Source organism: Paroedura picta, chromosome 2, assembly GCF_049243985.1.
Source record: "Paroedura picta isolate Pp20150507F chromosome 2, Ppicta_v3.0, whole genome shotgun sequence".
Lineage (NCBI taxonomy): Eukaryota > Metazoa > Chordata > Lepidosauria > Squamata > Gekkonidae > Paroedura > Paroedura picta.
In genome coordinates, this window is record NC_135370.1 from 160,126,305 (window position 1) to 160,146,357 (window position 20,053).

General features: G+C 46.3%; 1 protein-coding gene across 1 annotated transcript in view; it reads left to right on the forward strand.

The window, feature by feature from the left end:
* Window positions 1–14,131, forward strand: part of GOLGA5 (golgin A5) — a 34,179-nt gene extending 20,048 nt beyond the window's left edge. Inside the window, exons 9-13 of the mRNA XM_077323535.1 lie at window positions 372–470; window positions 981–1,206; window positions 6,632–6,737; window positions 9,684–9,747; window positions 13,496–14,131. Of these exons, the coding sequence (XP_077179650.1) occupies window positions 372–470; window positions 981–1,206; window positions 6,632–6,737; window positions 9,684–9,747; window positions 13,496–13,576 (576 nt within the window). The 3' untranslated portion in view covers window positions 13,577–14,131. The remainder of the gene's footprint in view (window positions 1–371; window positions 471–980; window positions 1,207–6,631; window positions 6,738–9,683; window positions 9,748–13,495) is intronic.
* Window positions 14,132–20,053: the final 5,922 nt, after the last annotated feature.

Below are 20,053 nucleotides of genomic sequence, written 5' to 3' on the forward strand. Positions count from 1 at the left end.
AGACTTAGTAGCAGCAAAACTAGTCACCAAAAAAACCTAGACTCTATTAGTGACAGGTTTAAGCCTCCAGTATTACTTAGGATAGGCCAGTAGAGCAATCCCATACAGATAGCTTTTTGATCAGGCGTCATGGTGTTAATGGCCTTGGCCCAGAAATGTCCTGGAGAAAGTCACACTCATTTCCATCATATTGGAAATCCGGGCGAGACGCTGCATAGACTACACTGCTTTTGCTCAGCATGATGAACAGGCAAGGGCCAACCCTTCATGGCCACAGAACAGGAAATGACCATCTGATGTTGAAACCCAATATTCCACTTGCCCTACTTAATCATAACACTTCTCTAACGACGGTTACACGTGTTTTGCAGGAGCTCCGCTATACTGAGGAAGAATTGTACCGGACAAAGAACACTTTGCAAAGTCGAATATCGGACAGAGAAGATGAAATTCAGAAGCTGAGAAACCAGGTAGCAATTTACTGATCTGCTCACAGAACAGATTGTCCCCACCTCCTCTGTCTTTTGCTCCTTCTGTGCCGCTGTCTTTTGCTCCTTCTGTGCCGCTGAAAAAGCAGTTCAGGAAAGCCTTGGGGGGTGAGGACTGCCGTTCAAGTGGGAAATCCACGCAAATTGCCCCCAGTTGCACCCAATTCCCCTCCTCACTACAAAGCTAGTTGGATCCATCCTCATGGCATGGATCCTGCCACTCCACTGAGAAGTGTATAAATTGGCAGAAGAATCACTTAATTTTAGAGGAAACTTCCTTAGATTGACGTTTGTCCAGAGTTCTTGAATTATGCTCTGAGGCTGCATAAACTTGGTGGCAAGGAGATCTAGATATGTGTTGTTACAGCCATCAGTTGGCAAGCCTTGCTTCTTCAGGAGATGCGCAGCAAGGAAGCCAGTTTACTTAAATCATCTTGATTTTGCACCAATCCACCCTGTACTCTGTTCTCTTTTCTTGCTTTTTCTTTCCAGCTAACCAATAAAACATTGAGCAGCAGTAGTCAGTCTGAGCTGGAGAACAGGCTGCATCAGCTGACAGAAACACTGATTCAGAAGCAGACCATGCTGGAGAGCCTCAGCACGGAAAAAAACTCCTTGGTCTACCAGCTGGAGCGGATGGAGCAGCAGCTGAAGGCCGTCCAAGGCAGTTCGGCAAACGGCCCCTCCATTAATATGGGGGGAATAGACAGCAGTGAAGGTAAAGAGGCAGAAATGACCACTTCCCTTGCAGCCAGTTTTGCTGCATAGACAAGGCTAAAAATGGCTTAAATAAATAGCTGTATTTTAGCTAAATTGGCTGGAGCCATATATAGGCTGGGTTCTTGCCTAAAAGTTTCATTTATGGAAAGCTTTCACTCCATGGAGCAAAACAACGTTAATGTTTCCCACCCTGAAGCCCCAAACACCCCCCAAAATGCTGCTGCTGGGATGCAGGGGGACCCCCAGGCATTGCTGGGAGAGGGATTTAGAAGTCATTTGTCATAAGATGAAGGAATTGGTGGGAAATCACTTCTTCCCCCCTCCCTTTATGCATGTTAGTCTATTCCGTGCATTGAATTTGCATACTTTCCCATGCAACTCCATGTCTTGGATTCTGTGAATGATGCCTGCATGTTCTAGACCAGTGGTCTCCAACCTTTTTATCACTGGGGACTGGTCAATGCTTGACAATTCTACTGAGGCCCGGGGGGGGGGGTTAGTCTTTTGCCGAGGGATGTTGCTGCTGCCTGAGCCCCTGCTCCAATTGCTTTCCCACCCGTGTCCCTGACTTCCTGTCGCCAGCTGGAGGTGCTGCCAGCAGCAGCTGCGCAGTGCCATGCAGTGCCATGCTGAGGGGGAGCCCCAGCCATGGCGGCCGCTGGAGAGCACCAAAGGTAAGTTGTTATTGGCTGCACCGTGGTTCGGCTTTTCATCAGCAGGGTGCCGTTGGTGGTGGGGGGGACATCTGGGGCTTTGGTTGGTGGAGTTGATTCATTGGCCTCGACCGAAGGCTTTGGTGGAAAAACTCCCTTTTTCAGGCCCTGCGGAATTGATTTTACCCCATCCCTACCCTTTGAAGGACCCCCTTCAAGGATTGCTGCCTTGTTGTGGCAAGGGGGCTTGCGTAGTTCAGTGAAGCTATGAGCTATACCGTGCAGGGGCACCCAAGACGGACAGGTCATAGCTGAGAGCTCTGACAAAAGGTGATCCACTGGAGAAGGAAATGGCAAACCACTCCAGTATCTTTGCCATGAAAACTCTATGGACAGTTCCAATAGGCATAACGATATGATGCCGGAAGATGAGCCCCTCAGGTCGGAAGGTGTCCAATATGCTACTGGGGATGAGCAGACGGCTAGTACGAGTAGCGCCAGAATGAATGAAGCGACTGGGCCAAAGCCGAAAGGACGCTCAGTTGTGGAAGTAACTGGTGGCGAAAAGACAGTCCGATGCTGTAAAGATTTTTATTCCATAGGAACCTGGAACGTCAGATCCATGAATCAAGGAAAGCTGGACGTGGTCAAACAAGAAATGACAAGACTGAACATCGACATTTTAGGAATCAGTGAACTAAAATGGACAGGAATGGGTGAATTTAATTCAGATGACCACCAGGTATACTACTGTGGACAAGAATCTTGCAGAAGAAATGGAGTAGCCTTCATAATCAATAAGAGAGTAGGAAAAGCAGTCTTGGGATACAATCCCCAAAATGACAGAATGATCTCAGTTCGAATCCAAGGCAAACCATTCAACATCACAGTGATCCAGGTCTATGCCCCAACCACTGCTGCGGAAGAGGATGAAGTTGATCAGTTCTATGAAGCCCTACAACACCTTCTAGAAGCAACGCCAAAAAATGATGTGCTTATCATCATGGGGGATTGGAATGCTAAAGTAGGAAGCCAAAAGATAACCGGGATAACAGGCAAGTTTGGCCTTGGAGTACAAAATGAAGCAGGGCACAGGCTGGTAGAATTTTGTCAAGAGAATACAATGGTCATAGCAAACACTCTTTTCCAACAACCCAAGAGACGACTCTACACATGGACATCACCAGACGGTCAACACAGAAATCAGATTGACTATGTGCTCTGCAGCCAAAGATGGAAAAGTTCTATCCAGTCAATAAAAACAAGACCAGGAGCTGATTGTGGTTCAGATCATGAGCTTCTTGTTGCAAAATTTAGGCTTAAATTGAAGAAAGTAGGGAAAAGCACTAGGCCATTCAGGTATGAACTAAATCATATCCCCGAAGAATACACAGTAGAGGTGACAAATAGATTTAAGGAATTAGATCTGATAGATAGAGTGCCTGAAGAACTATGGACGGAGGTTCGCAATATTGTACAAGAGGTAGCAACTAAAACCATCCCAAAGAAAAAGAAATGCAAGAAATCAAAATGGCTGTCTGAGGAAGCTTTACAAATAGCTAAGGAGAGAAGGGAAGTGAAAGGCAAGGGAGAAAGAGAAAGATACACCCAATTGAATGCAGAATTCCAGAGAAAAGCTAGAAGAGAGAAGAATGCCTTCTTAAATGAACAGTTCAAACAAATAGAAGAAAACAATAGAATGGGGAGGACCAGAGATCTTTTCGAGAAAATTGGAGATATGAGGAGAACATTTCATGCAAAGTTGGGTATGATAAGGGACCAAAATGGTAGGGACCTCACAGAAGCAGAAGAGATTAAACAAAGGTGGCAAAATTATACAGAACAACTATACAAGAGCGAGCTTAACATCCCTGATAACCACAATGGGGTAGTTACTGACCTGGAGCCAGACATCCTGGAATGTGAAGTCAAATGTGCCTTAGGAAGTCTGAGCAACAATAAAGCTAGTGGTGGTGACAACATTCCAGTTAAACTATTCAAAATCTTAAAGGACGATTCAGTAAAAGTGCTACACTCAATATGCCAGCAAATTTGGAAAACTCAACAATGGCCACATGATTGGAAAAGGTCAGTTTACATTCCAATCCCAAAGAAGGGCAATGCCAAAGAATGTTCAAACTACCGCACCATTGCACTAATTTCTCATGCTAGCAAAGTTATGCTCAAAATCCTACAAGCTAGGCTCCAGCAATATGTGGACCGAGAACTTCCAGAAGTACAGGCAGGATTTCGAAGAGGCAGAGGAACTAGAGATCAAATTGCCAACATACGCTGGATCATGGAGAAAGCTAGGGAGTACCAGAAGAACGTCTACTTCTGCTTCATTGACTATGCTAAAGCCTTTGATTGTGTGGAGCACAACAAATTGTGGCAAGTTCTTAAAGAGATGGGAATACCAGAGCATCTTATTTGTCTCTTGAGAAATTTATATGCAGGTCAAGAAGCAACAGTGAGAACTGAACATGGAATCACTGACTGGTTCAAAATTGAGAAAGGAGTTCGGCAAGGCTGTATACTGTCGCCTTGCCTATTTAACTTGTATGCGGAGCACATCATGAGAAATGCGGGATTAGAGGAGTCACAAATTGGGATCAAGATTGCAGGGAGAAATATCAACAACCTCAGATATGCAGATGATACCACTCTAATGGCAGAAAGTGAAGAGGCACTAAAGAGCCTGTTGATGCGGGTGAAGGAGGAGAGTGCAAAAGTTGGCTTGAAACTCAACATCAAGAAAACAAAGATCATGGCATCCGGCCCTCTCAATTCCTGGCAAATAGATGGGGAAGAAATGGAGATAGTGACAGATTTTATTTTCCTGGGCTCCAAGATCACTGCAGATGGGGACTGCAGCAAAGAAATTAAAAGACGCTTGCTCCTGGGGAGGAAAGCTATGGCAAATCTAGACAGCATCCTAAAAAGCAGAGACATCACCATGCCAAAAAAAGTGCGTTTAGTCAAGGCTATGGTATTCCCAGTTGCAATGTATGGCTGCGAAAGTTGGACCATAAGGAAGGCCGAGCGTCAAAGAATTGAGGCTTTTGAACTCTGGTGCTGGAGAAGACTCTTGCGAGTCCCTTGGACTGCAAGGCGAACAAACCGGTCAGTCCTAGAGGAGATCAGCCCTGACTGCTCTTTAGAAGGCCAGATCCTGAAGATGAAACTCAAATACTTTGGCCACCTCATGAGAAGGAAGGACTCCCTGGAGAAGAGCCTAATGCTGGGAGCGATTGAGGGCAAAAGAAGAAGGGGACGACAGAGAATGAGGTGGCTGGATGGAGTCACTGAAGCAGTAGGTGCAAGCTTAAATGGACTCCGGGGAATGGTAGAGGACAGGAAGGCCTGGAGGATCATTGTCCATGGGGTCGCGATGGGTCGGACACGACTTCGCACATAACAACAACCCTTTGAAACTACCAGAGATGACAGAACCTTATTTATGGGTGGCTGAAAGCATGCATGGTTGAATTGGGGTAGACTTTAGTTAGAGTTGTCCCCGGCAAGCCCCTTCATTACTTATTCCATTCCAGCGTACTTCTCTGGATCCACAGTGAGTTGCAGCGTGTTCCAAAGGTCGGGAAATCGTTCTGTTTAAAGCCAAGGGTAATTTTAATTTCCATACAATTGCAACACTGGAATGAATCTTCAAGCTCATTTGCTCCAGTAGTTTTTAAAGTTTAAGCCTGCACGCACCACCCATGTCCGCCAAATCTAGAAATCTGACTGGTGTACAGTCAACCAGAGTATAGGAAAACCTTCAAGCCATTCATGACATCAGGCCCCAGGTAGCTTCAGCAAGTTGTCTCTAAATCAGCATCTCAGGTCTCCCCGGGCACTGACGGGGAATGGGGGTAGGGTTGCCAGATCCAGGATGAGGAACTCCTGGAGATTTTGGGGTGGAGCATCTGGAGTACGGGGACCTCAGTGGGCTACAATGCCATAGACTCCACCCTCAAAAGCATCCATTTCCCCCCCAAGTCTGGAGAGGAGTTGTAATTTCAGGGGATCCCCAGGGCACATCTGGAGGCTGACATCCCTAACTGGTCCTCATTGAGGTAGTGATTAGCTAAAACAGTTTTGACCAGTTAACTCCCCCCCCCCAAATCATTTTCCCAGTCAGATAGGAGCCACACATCACTAGATAGTGAGCTGTCACTGGTCTCCTGACTTTTACTGTCTAGACACATTTATAGTACTAGATGTTAAGTGGATCCAGCCCAGCAGCTGCCACAAATAGTACCAAAAGTACAGTCAACCACAGCAGCGGTAGAGGCAAGTCTGTTCCTTATGCACTCCCGCCACCTTCCCAGCATGTGTTGGACTTGATATTCAGCCTCAGCTGGTTGGAGGGATTTCCCTCACTCAAATCATCCTGCCTGACCATTGAGATTAAGGGGGAGGGCTTCCTGCAGGAACTCACATTGCCTGAGGTTCTGTTACCAGGAATTCACAGGAGGGCCTTTTGGGCTGCTGCCCCTAAACTGTGAGAAGGATGAGATTAACACTTGGAAACCTTCCAGAGTAGGTTTTTAAAAAATGAAATTTCAGTAAGGTCTTGCAGGCTAGCCCTCTCTCTTCAGAGCTATGAAGCTAAGCAGGGCCATCTCAGGCGAGCTGAGTACTTGGACAGGAGACCACCAAGGAAGATACATTGTTTTTATTTTGGGTGCTATCTATTTATTTCGTGTATTTGTGTGTCACCTCTCCGGAGGCTTGATAACTGATTCATTTTCTTAACATTTTATCTAGGCACTCGAATGCGAAATGTTCCTGTCCTTTTTAGTGACATGGACGTCAACGTGGCAGGGATGTACGGCAGAGTCCGCAAAGCTGCCAGCAGCATAGACCAGTTCAGGTGAGGAGGGTGGTACCATTGTGAGCTCTGTTTTCCCCCTGGAATCAAAAGGGAAACGGCTCTGCCTTGGTGGCGGAGCCTCTGGTTTCTGTGTTGATGATCCCAGCTTCAGTTCTTATTATCTGCCATTAAAACAGCCTTTCTCAACCTTTTTACCATCGAGAAACCCCTGAAACATTCTTCAGGCTTCGAGAACCCCCAGAAGTGGTGTAATTGTGTAGAATATGTCTGGGAAGCGTATCTGTGGACACGCCCACCTGCGGCTCCTCCCCTTCCCACCCCCTCCAGGCCCATCAGTGGCCATTTTGGGAGGGGTGGGCAGGTTGACATGACCATATGTGGTCATATCACCCAATAAATGTTTTATGAATTAAAAATATTAGAAATTAACTAACTCCCACCCATTTGGGAAACCCTTCCAGGTCTGTCAAGAAACCCCAGGGTTTCACAATACCCTGTTTGAGAAAGCCTGCAGGTGACGTGGCAGACTTTGACTGCTGGAGAGCTGCTGTCAGTCAAAGTTGATGCTACGTACTTTGCTAGACCAGCGGTATGACTTGGTAGAAGACAGAAGCTTCACTTTATAGGCTTCCTTTGGCTCTGCTACTATCTGAACCTGGCATGCCTTCACCTGCCTGACTTCTCTAGGTCTCTCACAGCATAGCAATGGATGTTGATCATTTATCAAAAGAGAATCCGACATCTGTTTCCTAAATGGATGGTACTATGCAGAAACTTGCATTACATTTTACTAAATCCGTGGTAAGATCCTTAAAAGTTGGGGTTGAAGATAGTGGCAGAGTTTATGGGTGGCAGCAACTCTGAGGATTCTTTCCCCCGTGTTCCTCCAAATCTGCCCTGCCAACTGTAAGAAGATCATAGTCTGAGGAAGAGTGCTTGCACTTGAAAGCTCACGCCCTGAATGAATCTTTGTTGGTCTTAGTGCTACTGGCCTCTGATTTTTTTTATCCTGCCAACTCCTATGAGTTTTGCACTCGGACAGACTTCAGCCATTGCTTCCCATAATGCCTGTTCTGAAAAAAAAATGTGGTCTTGCTCAGAAGTGAAGCTCTGAAATTCATTCCTTTATTCATTTATTTGTTTGTTTGTAATTTGATTTCTAACCCACCACTCCTGTTGTCTGCTTGTGATGGGTAACAAAATTTCAAACCCCACAATAAAACACCATAAAACCATACAAACCCTTAAATAATTACAACGTTCTGGGATTACTATGCTAGCTTTCTCTCCCTCCCCCTTTCTCCATGTTGTGGCATATTACAGTTTTCCTACTTTGTTGATAATGCCGCAAAATTCTCTGTCGTGAATTTTTATTTTGAAATTTGCCCATCTCGATTTCAGCTTTTCTGTGCCAGTAGCTTATTTTCAGAAAGGAACCAGCAGCATGACATAAGGTCCTGCGATGCTTAAGACATAGGCTGTAGAATTCAAAGAATGTTTGTAGAGACAAATCCCCCTCCCCAAGCAATATAGCAGTATATTATTTGAGTTCACACCGAACAGTTCTTATCCTCAAAGGCAGCAGTCCCCAACCTTCTAGTAGTCGGGGACCGCCTCCGAGGGTGGGAGAGAGCCGGTGGCCCGGCTGCCGCCGCTGCTCACAAACACGCACGCGCAGTTGTCGCGCATGCGCGTTTTCGCCACTAGGTGGCGCTAACGCGCACGTGCAGAGCTGCCGCATGTGCTCGTTTTCGCCGACAGGGGGCGCAAGCACACATGCGCGGCAGCTCCGCGCGTGCGCGTTTGCGTCGCTGGCGTGCCGGCGGCCGTGCCTGCTTCTTCCCCCCTCTTGCTGCGGGGGGGGGGGGAGGAGGAAGGCACGGCTGCTGGCGGCCCGGTACCATGGCCATTGCGGACTGGGGGTTGAGGACCCCTGCTCAAAGGGAAATGCATATTGCAGCTAACACAAAGAGGGAAATGCAAATTGCAGATTGCAGCTAACACAAAAAGGGAAATGCAGATTGCAGCTAGGTGTGAAAGGGGGAACAACTGGAGAACTCTCCAAGAGGGTTTTGGGACTTTGGCCAAGCATGACATGGAAAGGAGCTAGGGGGCTGCCTGACAGTGGCATACAGCCTATTTGCGGGAGGACTCCTGTTTCTCGTTTTGCAGAAGACGCAAAACAAAATTGTTCAGGTAATCATACAGGGAGCAGAACTACAGTATAATGGATCAGCTTAGGGGGGTGACTTTTATAAGGAAAAAAAACCCTTTCCTACATCGATTCTTTTGTAACCTTACACAAGAGTTCTTCTGTTCTCAGCCTCATTGCAACAATTTCTCTTACAAAGAATCTTGTGGTTAGATTGTTTTATATAAGGGGGAAATGGTACCTATATTGATTGTTTCATTGCTTTAAACACATGTTTTGTTTGCTTGTGTTTTCCCAATTCTTCAATCCCAGTCTCGCTTCATTATTTTGTTTTATGAAAAATCTTTGCTCCCGGACTATATATTTCGTTACAATTTGTGCTCTGCTCACTGATTGACTCTATATTCTTTCTCATACCCCTGATATGTCCTGCTCCAGTGCCTTATTCTGTTTCATCAAGACTCTTTGCTGTTCGATTCAGATGTTTTTACAATACTCAATAATTTGCTTGAGACTTGATGGAACAGTTTGTATCAGAATTAGAGTACCTTTATTGGCATAAAATTGCAAAGCATAAAATGAAAATTTGTATTGTATTCATAATCCTGCGTGAGTCTCAGTGAGAAAAACTGGGCTGTCAATGAAGATGATAATAGCTAGAAAGATTTAAATTGCTGCATGCTGTCTGAACAAAAATTGAGTTGCTGAGGTTTAGCTTTTATTGAAGGACATTGATAGGATCCAGAAAAGAACGAAGGGAATTAATCTCTCATGAAGCAAAGCACAAGTAAATAAATACTTCTTTCTCTAATGCTGATTTGTCTTGGTCACAGCATCCGATTAGGAATCTTTCTACGACGGTATCCCATTGCGAGGGTGTTTGTAATCATTTATATGGTGAGTTCATTTGATTTCCTTAAGAGTGTTGCATTGTTAGTCTCTCTTGCATCGTCTGAGTCCTAGATCTGACCTAAGAAGAAATGGGATGTAACCAAGTTTAGCATTTTAGGATACATCCTCAGGAGATTACGCAGCCCTGATCTTGGAGTCAAATATTATCATGGGTTTATGTTGCTGTTGTAAAAACCATTGTGTGTATCAGTGCAATTATGCTTACGGAATCACAGACTCATAGAGCTGGAAGGGGCCATTCAGGCCATCTAGTCCAACCCCCTGCACAATGTAGGATCAGCCTAAAGGATCCATGTTAAGTAACTCTCTCCTAGATATAACAAAAGCTTTAAAATTTCATTGTTTCCTTCTGTGAAGTAAAAGAATAGGGCGGAGGCAAGTGGGGCAACCTCATTGAAATGACTCTTGTTTATTTACCTTATTCATATCCCACCTTTATTCCCATTGGTGGCCCCTAAAGTGGCTCAGGTCATATGCCTCTCCTCTATTCTATCCTCCCAAACAACTATGTGAGGCAGGTTAGGCGGAGGGTGTGTTGCCCAGCCAGCTTCCCTAGTATGAGTCTGGATTCGAACCTAGCTTTTCCAGGGTCATGTCTGGCACTTTAACCACTGCTCCACTCTGGCTCTCCTTGTACAGTAGCGTTTCCAAAATGCAATCTCAATAATAGCTGCTGTCCAAAGGATTAGAAACTGCATTTCCAGATCTGTGGTTTAAATTACCTGTGGGAGACCTGAAAAGAGTCCACATTCCAGTGTGTAGTCATGGCGGCGAAACGCTTGGAGTGAGGAGCAAGACCAAGGAGCAGAGTCCTCGAGGGATCCTTTCCGTGACTGGTGACTGGTGACCTGCTGACCTTGCTTGGCACCCCTGCTCTCTATGAATGTGCCCTGGAAGTATGGCTGCACCAAAGGGTGCTTCTGTAGGGGACCCGCCAAAGGTTCCACCTCATGGGTTTTAAAGACTTCTTAGAGATGGTTGCTGCTGCTACTTCTCTTTCAAACACTGGCTAAAAAGAAAATAATCCCTTCCTCCCCACCCCCAAGTGTGCTATCTAGGAAGCAGGCCTAGGGAGCACTATTTACTTTCACCCTTCAAGGGTGGGCTTCTCCCTGCTCAGGGTAGGCCTAGAATCTGAAGTTGCTGGCTGTTCCATGCTGCAGCAAGGAAAAGAATGTGTGTAAGATGCCCTCTCCTCCCAGTCCTTTGCTTGATGTTTGGCTTCTGCTTTCCCCGTTGCTCTACCAGGTTATCAGAGAGGTCGACCCATCACCCCAGCCTGCCTTGCGTGGTCAGAGTTGCTCTAATGTTGTCCAGCATCACCCTGTACAGTGCTACTTTGGGGCATCTGGGCCAACAATCTTGGTTCACTTCATATTTAGAGTGTTCACTACAGTCAAAAGAGCATAAGAAGAACCCTGCTGGGTCAGACCAGTGGTCCATCTAGTCCAGCATCCTGTCTCAAGCAGTGGTCAACTGGTTCCTCTGGAGGGCCAATAACAAGGCCGAGCCCTTCCCCTGATGTTGCCCTCCCGGCTCTGGGATTCAGAGTTTGATGTGGTTAAGGAGAGGCAGATTTGAGGTGAAGATGAGGCAGATTCGACAAGCCTCAGCAATGCCCGGGGGAGTCACTTGTCGCAGGATTGCAGGCTTCTGTCTGTGAAGTGCAGCTCTTTATAAATCTGGTGTTCCCAGGACAATGGTTGCTGTCCGTACAGCTAGAATTTTTCGCTGCTGTGGTGGTCCCCTGTAAAGAATGTGGGTCAGATCCTGTAGAGAATTCTGCAGGTTAAAGTGGGGTGATTTTTGCCAGTTCCCCTCTCCTACATCAGTGACTCTCCCCTCAGCCTGGTCTTAGAGCTGTTAACTTGTCCCTCTGGGAGCAGTATTTCTAGGGGCATTTGCTTTGCAGCAGAAGGGGGAACACGAGAAAATCACGCTTTGCTGACAGAAACCCTTCTGTTAGCAGGTATTTCTGTCAGAATCCAAGCCTGTACCTGTTTTTATTTCTTCAGTGAAGGGTGTGGGGGCTGGGGGCAGGTACGACCCAAAACATATTTCAAATTCCCACCATTTTCCACTAGAGGGAAGAGTAGTCAGTGGTTAGCTGAGGTAAATTGTATAGTTATATAAGACATCCTTTTTGTGCTGCTTCCCTACTGAAATATTCCCAGTGTTAAATACTCTCCCAAGGTTGTAGAGCTGCCTTTCTTGAGAAAACAAGCTGGCACACTAGGGGTGCCGTTTTTCTGGACTGCAGAATAGCAAAGCACTGCTGCAGGGAGCCAGAACCAACCCTTCAAGGCTGACCCTTTTACCAGACATCTTTTCTCCCTGCGAGCTCTGAATATTAAATCAAATGGGCTCTGTACATTCCCCTCCACTGTTAACATTATTCGTAGCCCGTCTGCCCCACACTCAATGGCTTGTTGAGAGCCATAGTTCTTCGGCTAGCCTCTGAGCCCAGCCAGCCACTGCAGCATGAATCAGCAGGGCAGAAGCTTTTCTCCCCATCTAATCTGCAGTCTCTTCAGCCACCACTGCCGCTTTCTCCCGGAGCCTCCTGCCAGCATCTCTTTGGGAACATATCGGGAAGGGGCATTTTTCTGGGCAGTAATGCAAAAGCCTTTGTCACGACAAGTTTAAGTGCACAGGCTCTTGGTTTAGATGGAAATTAAAAATCAGGACTTCAGGGTTTTATTTTTTTACAGAAAGCATTTGGCAAACGTCCCGTGGACACTCGGCCTCCCACTGGCAACTGCAGCAAGTAATAAAGGCCTGGTATTGCGTGAAGCCAGTGGTGTGTTGGACTTTGGGGAGAGATCAGATTTTAAATTCCTCCTCGACTGTGAAATGTGCTGAGTAGTCTTGGACCAGTCACTGTGGGTTGGGTACAGACTAAATCTTCCAATGTAAGGAGTGTTGCGGACCCTGATTTGCACCTCAGGCCATTCCTGAGGGTCCCCATGAACAGAATCTCAGGATGACCAATGGGCTGCAGCTGGGAGGGGGGGGAAAGTAAAATTCTGTCCCTCTGTCAGACGTGCTTTGCCTTGCATAAGGCCGGATTCAGCCTTAAGTCAGCCTAACCAGCCTCATAGGGTTGTTGCACGGATAAAATGGGATGGTCCCATCTGTTCTTTAGAGAGAGGATGGAGAGTAGTTCAGCAGTGGAATTGGCTACCTAAGAAGGTGGTGAGGTCCCACTCACTTGGCAATCTTTAAGCAGCGGCTGGATAGATGCTTATCCTGGATGCCTTAGGCCAGGGGTAGTCAACCTGTGGTCCTCCAGATGTCCATGGACTACAATTCCCATGAGCCCCTACTAGCAAACACTGGCATGGGCTCATGGGAATTGTAGTCCATGGATATCTGGAGGAACACAGGTTGACTACCCCTGCCTGAGGCTGATCCTGCATTGAGCAATGGGTTGAACTAGAAGGCCTGTATGGCCCCTTCTAACTTTAGGATTCTATGAATGCAAATATAATAGGTTATGTGATTGCGTGACGCCCCTCCCTTGCCCCAATGCCGTCATGGGGAGAACCCCATTTGCCATGTATGAGGCTTTACCTCAAGCATGCAGCCCAGTGCTGAGCACATGGAGATGCTCCTGCCAGTGTGGTGCTCCTTATGGATCTTGGAGCCCTGTTGGGCTCTGGACGGGACGGGGGAGGCTTTTGCTGCTAATTCTTTCGTTGCCACTCACTGACTCTCAATCCTCTTTCACCAGGTGTTGCTCCACCTGTGGGTCATGGTGGTGCTGCTTACCTATACTCCAGAGATGCATCACGACAATCCAAGCGGGAACTAAAACCTGATCCCGGAACACCACTTACTCCGACGATTAATAAAGCTTTTATTGCTGGTGTATCTAAAGCAACTGATTCTCCGGAAGGGGGAAACTTTGAAGAGCAGGAGAGCCTGCCGCGTCTGTTCCGTTTACTTCTTGGGCAAAACTTAAATTATTTTGGCAGACATTCTGAGTTCCTTTCACTTCCATGAAGCAAAAGCAGCTTCCTTGATGAAAGGCTGTTTGGGTGAACTGCGGCTGCCGTTCCACGTTCATCACTCTCCTGTAAGGGCACATCAGAACATGTGCAACTGTAGAACGCGGAGGTCCATGCCATATTTTCAATCCTATTGGAAACGGGCTGTAATCAGGGAAGCTAATTATGCTTAGAAGCTGCAATAAACTTTATTCCCCCCCCCCCGTTATTATAATTGTTTCTAAACCTTTTAACCTTGTAAATATATACAGCTTTTCTCTAATGCAGACGTTTCTGGCAGATGTGACGGCTGTTTGGTGGCATTTATCTTTTCTGTAAATAGCTTTAAAAAGAGAAATAAAAAATATATATTGCGTTAACTTTGATCCTTTTGACGTGATAGAAGTGTATCTTCCAGAGTAACGCCAGGAGAGTTGGTATTTCTAAGGTGAGTACTTGAATGGGACTGTATAGCTGAGTTCATCTAGAACAGGGGTAGTCAACCTGTGGCCCTCCAGATGTTCCTGGACTACAATTCCCATGAGCCCCTGCTGGCAGGGGCTCATGGGAGTTGTAGTCCAGGAACATCTGGAGGGCCACAGGTTGACTGACTACCCCTGATCTAGAACAGCGAGGCTGGGTGTGCCTTTGTTCTCTGCTTCTCTGAGGGGGTCTGTTAGCTGCCTTATTCAAAACCTTTCACGTCTTCCGAGAGTCATGGTATTGTGGGCATTTTGATCTAAGGAAATATATGCAGATTCAAACTAGGCTTGGTTTCATAAGTGCGTTGAGGATTCCAGATCAAAAGAGGACACCCGATGACACAGGAATCATGAAGCCAATTCAAAAGTGTTTTCAAACACTGCTGATTCTGTGCAATTGTGTATAGCATCTTACATCTGTGAACTATTGATTGGCCAATGCTAGTTTCCTATGGCCATTTGACACATTAAGAGAAGATTTCCCCCCCCCCTTGGTATGTACATCTGAGAAGTACAGCAGTGAGTCAGGCAGGAGTCCTGGGTATTGGACATACAATATTGATATGGGGCATGAAATTCTGCATCTGGAAAACTTCAGTTCTCATTTTTCAGGGAGGAATATATGAAGGAGGAGAGTTGTTTTTTATATGCCGCTTTTCTCTATCAGGAGTCTCATTCCCAGAAACATCCAGACAAGGTAGGCCAGACCTCTTTCACAAGAAGCCCTCACTCCCACACAGCTATGGGGACTCATCTCTTCCAATGAACTTTAGAGCTGCGGGCCTGTTCCAGCGACTGCAGTTCTTTAGCTACAAGGCCTACTATTTTCAGACTGTTCTATGCAGTTCTTCTGCACCGTTCTGTCAGAAACCTTTTTTTCTTGGCTCCTAAGCTGTCAGCTCCTCTGCTACAAACCCCCAGCAGTCCTTTTCAGGTAATGTTTGTCCAAGTCTCCGTCTCTCGACAGTCCATCAGCTCTCATCAGTTGCTCCTAGGGAAAGGCGGAACCTGACCTGTCCATCGTAGTGTACGTGTCACTTGTAAGCAGAAGCGCAAGGAAAGAATGGCAAGGAGCCCTTGCCCTATGTCAACTAAAGAAGAGTTGGTTCTTATATGCCACTTTTCTCTACCCAAAGGAGTCTCAAAGTGGCTTACAGTTGCCTTCCCTTTCCTCTCCCCACAACAGACGCCCTGTGAGGTGGGTGAGGCTGAGAGAGCCCCGATATTACTGCAGAAGAAGAGTTGGTTCTTATATGCTGCTTTTTCTCTACTTGAAGAGGCTCAAAACAGCTTACAGTCGCCTTCCCTTCCGCCACCCATAACAAAAACCCTGAGAGGGAGGTGAGGCTGTGAGAGCTTTAACAGGACTGCCCAGTGAGAGCAGCTCTATCAGGCCTGTGATGAGCCCAAGGTCACCCAGTGGGCTGCTTGTGGAGGAGGAGCAGGGAATCAAACCCAGCTCGCCAGACAGGAGCCACTGCTTTTAACCACTACACCACACTGGCATCACTAGACCATCCCATGGTGAATGTAGCAGAGGACCTATTTCATTTGACAACCCTTCCCTGGAAATGGCTTCCCCTGGTCTCTAATGATGGCTGACTGCATCGAATAACCTTTAGATTTTGGTTCACAGCACCACTGATCTTAGTGGTACCTCTGGTGCAATGTCTCTTCCAAACAAAACCGCCTTAGTCAAACTTCTCTTTGGCTCTCCCATGCTGGGAGCCAACCTCTGTTCTGAAAACAGCTTTGGCTCATTTGTTGCAAGGGCTGGGTCTGACCCAAATGACAATTGATGGCCAGGCCATAGATGCCCTAAAATGCAACCCCAGGTACTGGAGATACAAACTTTATGAAAGTCACAGGCAAGCCCCATTAAACATACTCTTCACTCAAAATACAAACGTGCTTTAAACAGTAACACTCTTACAGTACTAAAGTATAGATTCAGGTGTGCAGCCGTGCCGAACAAAGTTTGAGTTTAGGGGAACCCTTAAGACCAACAAAGTTTTATTCAAGGTATGAGCTCTCATGTGCATGGACTCTTCCTCAGATACCTACCGAAATATATTTCTGATACCCCTACTGCCACCACCCATTGCTCATTAGCACTGAGACAGTATAAAAGGTAAAGGTATCCCCTGTGCAAGCACCGAGTCATGTCTGACCCTTGGGGTGACGCCCTCTAGCGTTTTCATGGCAGACTCAATACGGGGTGGTTTGCCAGTGCCTTCCCCAGTCATTACCATTTACCCCCCAGCAAGCTGGGTACTCATTTTACCGACCTCGGAAGGATGGAAGGCTGAGTCAACCTTGAGCCGGCTGCTGGGATTGAACTCCCAGCCTCATGGTCAGAGATTCAGACTGCATGTCAGCTACCTTACCACCATGCGCCACAAGAGGCTGTTACAGTATACAGGGACATAATGCACAAGCGCTGTCATCTGGCAACGAAGGACCAGCGGCTCGTGGGCCGGATAAAAGCCATGGATGGGCTGGTCCCAGCCCACGGGACAGATGCTTACCACCCTTGATCTAGCCTAGCGACACAGTTATTGAACCCCTGCCACCCTTCAGAGGAAAAGCCCATCCTGCCGCCCTGGAACAGCCTGGGGAATGGACAAAGACCAATGTTTAAATAAGAATGAAAGATGTTGTGGCTTATCGGTGGGACTGGAGCAGCTGCTGTTGTTCCACGGCAGGGTTGTTTGCTTTAATGTTCCCTGATGAAAAACCAGCAGCGACGTAATTGCAAAACACTGCCAGGCATTTGCAAAGCGTTTTTTTCCTTTTCTTTCTTTTGATTGATGCCTGTTGGAGCCGTTTGCCTCACATGCCCTACCTCATACATGGCCCATTAGGTTTGATAAGCACATTCACACCTCGTTGGAGAGCCCAAAGATGCCAGGCTGGGCAGGAGAACAGTGCTTTTGTCATTCTCAGAACTGGGGAATGTAATTGTGTGTGTGTGCGTGTGTGTGTGTGTGTGTGTGGAGGGGGGGGGGCGATGTAGCTGCCTCCTGTCCTGCCTTTTCAGCAGAAAGAATTGCAGCTTGATGACTTCCCGCCTGTTCCTCTCAAAAGACGATTTTTGCAGATGATGTGTCGTCTATTATTATGTTTACTTGGAATTTCAGTTCATTGGATCAAGTGTGAAATCTGGAAAAGAAAATCCTGCCTCCAGGGATAGGGGTTATTCATAAAACACGAAACCTGCTTAAATTGTGAGAGGCTTTCCCCTACCTCCTGAGGGTTTTAATGGGAGATTGATGTGCCAACATATTGGCAAGCTGATGTATAAATCTAGGAAAGATCCAAAATAAGTTTCTAATCCACAGGCATGTTTGCTTTTAATATCCACGTAATTATTTGCATATTTATACCCCAGCACCCATTGTTCTCCCTTCCTCCGTTTTAGCCCCAGTGAGGTAGACCCCGTTGACCAAGTTGGCCAGGCTCAAGGTTATCCGGTGAGCTTTACCATCACTTGACATGACTAATTCATGGGAGTTCAATAAAGTCCAGGCCTGAGTCCAGGAAAAGGATGCTGTGTGTGATCATGATTTGGCACAAAAATCATAGCTTTCTGTATAGGACCCTAGGCGAAAGCCTAAAAGATGCTTCTTCCACTATCTTAATGATTTAGTCAAGGCTGCATTAAGAAAGGCCTTTACTTGGGCTGTTTCCAAAGCTTTCCATCATCAAACGTACATGGGAGATTTAATAGTCTCCCATTAGATCAATGTTTATGCCCTTGCAACCTAAACCAAGGAGGAGATCTCAAACACTATCTACTGTATTGTCCACTTTAGGATTCTATCCGGCCTAGTTTGAATCCAATACTGTTTTGGATTTCCGGTTTGGATGAGGACCGAATTAAGTTTCTTTTGGCAGATGTATTCCCAACAGTTACACTGGAGGTAGCCACGTTTTATACCAGGAGTAGTCAACCTGTGGTCTTCCAGATGTTCATGGACTACAATTCCCTACATTTCATGGACTACAATTCCCCTGCATTTGCTGGCAGGGGCTCATGGGAATTGTAGTCCATGAACATCTGGAGGACCACAGGTTGACTACCCCTGTTTTATACCACTATCCATCAGGAAAACCCAGAGTCGATGACGTTTATTGTACCAACTGTACAACCGTATGTTGTTTGTAGATCTTTCTTTTTAATCGTTTTATATTAAGCTTTAATATTTTTAGTCTGAATTTAAAAAAAATTATGGTCAGTTAACACACTTGCTTTAAACCTTTGTTGTTATGGCTGTAATGGCATAAATCTGCCACAATAAGCTTTATTTACTTACCCTCAGTGAGATCCCGTGGCAAGCGTGGATTCAACCCTGGGTCTCCTAGATCTTGGAAGGAACGTGAAAGTAGTTTAAAGCTGTAATGTGGATGTGTCTCAGTTTTTCCTGGGGATAAGTTGGTGCTTAGGCTGGCCAGACTTCCTTCTCTTGTGGACTGACCATGAAGAATACCTTTGTATTTCCTTGGCATACCACCCTGTCCTACCTGGCTTACCTGCGTAGCCTACCACTAACCATCTCACCCATCTTCTGCAGAAACTTGGCTTTATTCTCATCCACAAGCTCGCCTTGAATCCTTGTTGGCATCATTGACGGTTTCCTTCCCACAGCTGGGTCATAGCTGTTCTTTGGTTTCCCACTGAAACAGGATTGAACTTTGTTGATCAGTCATTTTGGTGCTCAGGAGGAACTCTGGTATTCCCTCTAGAAACATCGCATCTAGCCACTAAGCTTGATTTAATGTTCAATAATACACTGAAAGAGGCTTTTGAACTCTGGTGCTGGAGAAGACTCTTGCGAGTCCCTTGGACTGCAAGGCGAACAAACCGGTCAGTCCTAGAGGAGATCAGCCCTGACTGCTCCTTAGAAGGCCAGATCCTGAAGATGAAACTCAAATACTTTGGCCACCTCATGAGAAGGAAGGACTCCCTGGAGAAGAGCCTAATGCTGGGAGCGATCGAGGGCAAAAGAAGAAGGGTACGACAGAGAATGAGGTGGCTGGATGGAGTCACTGAAGCAGTAGGTGCAAACTTAAATGGACTCTGGGGAATGGTAGAGGACAGGAAGGCCTGGAGGATCATTGCCCATGGGGTCACGATGGGTCAGACATGACTTCGCACCTAACAACAACAACAATACACTGAAAATGGGAACAGCAGAACGAAACCAGTTCCTCGTATATTCATTGCATAATTTCTTTAGTAAAGGGCACAATAAAAATCATCTTTCTTAGGTGCCCATTCTACAGAGTTCGTTTAATGGTCTTTAAGCATTATGTATGAGCCTTGCATAAATCTTTCCTATGCATCCATCTATGTAGCCTTTTAGCTGTGTGGCGACTGTGAGATGAAGAATAGAGACAAACAGATGTAGCTTAGGTAAACCGGGACTGCCATTGATGTGGCTGTTTGTCACGCAGCAAGATGAGCTTATTGTTGTCGAATACTACTGTGCCGAGGGTTACTCCTTATGACCAATTGCTGCTTCTTTTGGCAAAATATAAGGGGCTGGGGTCGTTCCAGTTGCTGCTTCTGCAAATGCAAAATGTTTGGGTGGGGGGAGGGGGATGCTGTTTTCCACCTGTATGAACCACTCAACATGAGCCTAAGCTTCGTATTTGGGTTCCCAAATTCAAGAGGTATCAGAAATGGCTCTCACCCTTGCCTCTGAACCTGGTGTTTTCAACAGCAAAAATTCAACAATGGAGTGTAGCACTGGACGAGGCCGTGAGGGAACCTGGCTTGAAGAAGAAGAAAAGTTTTTTATATCTTACTTTTCTCTG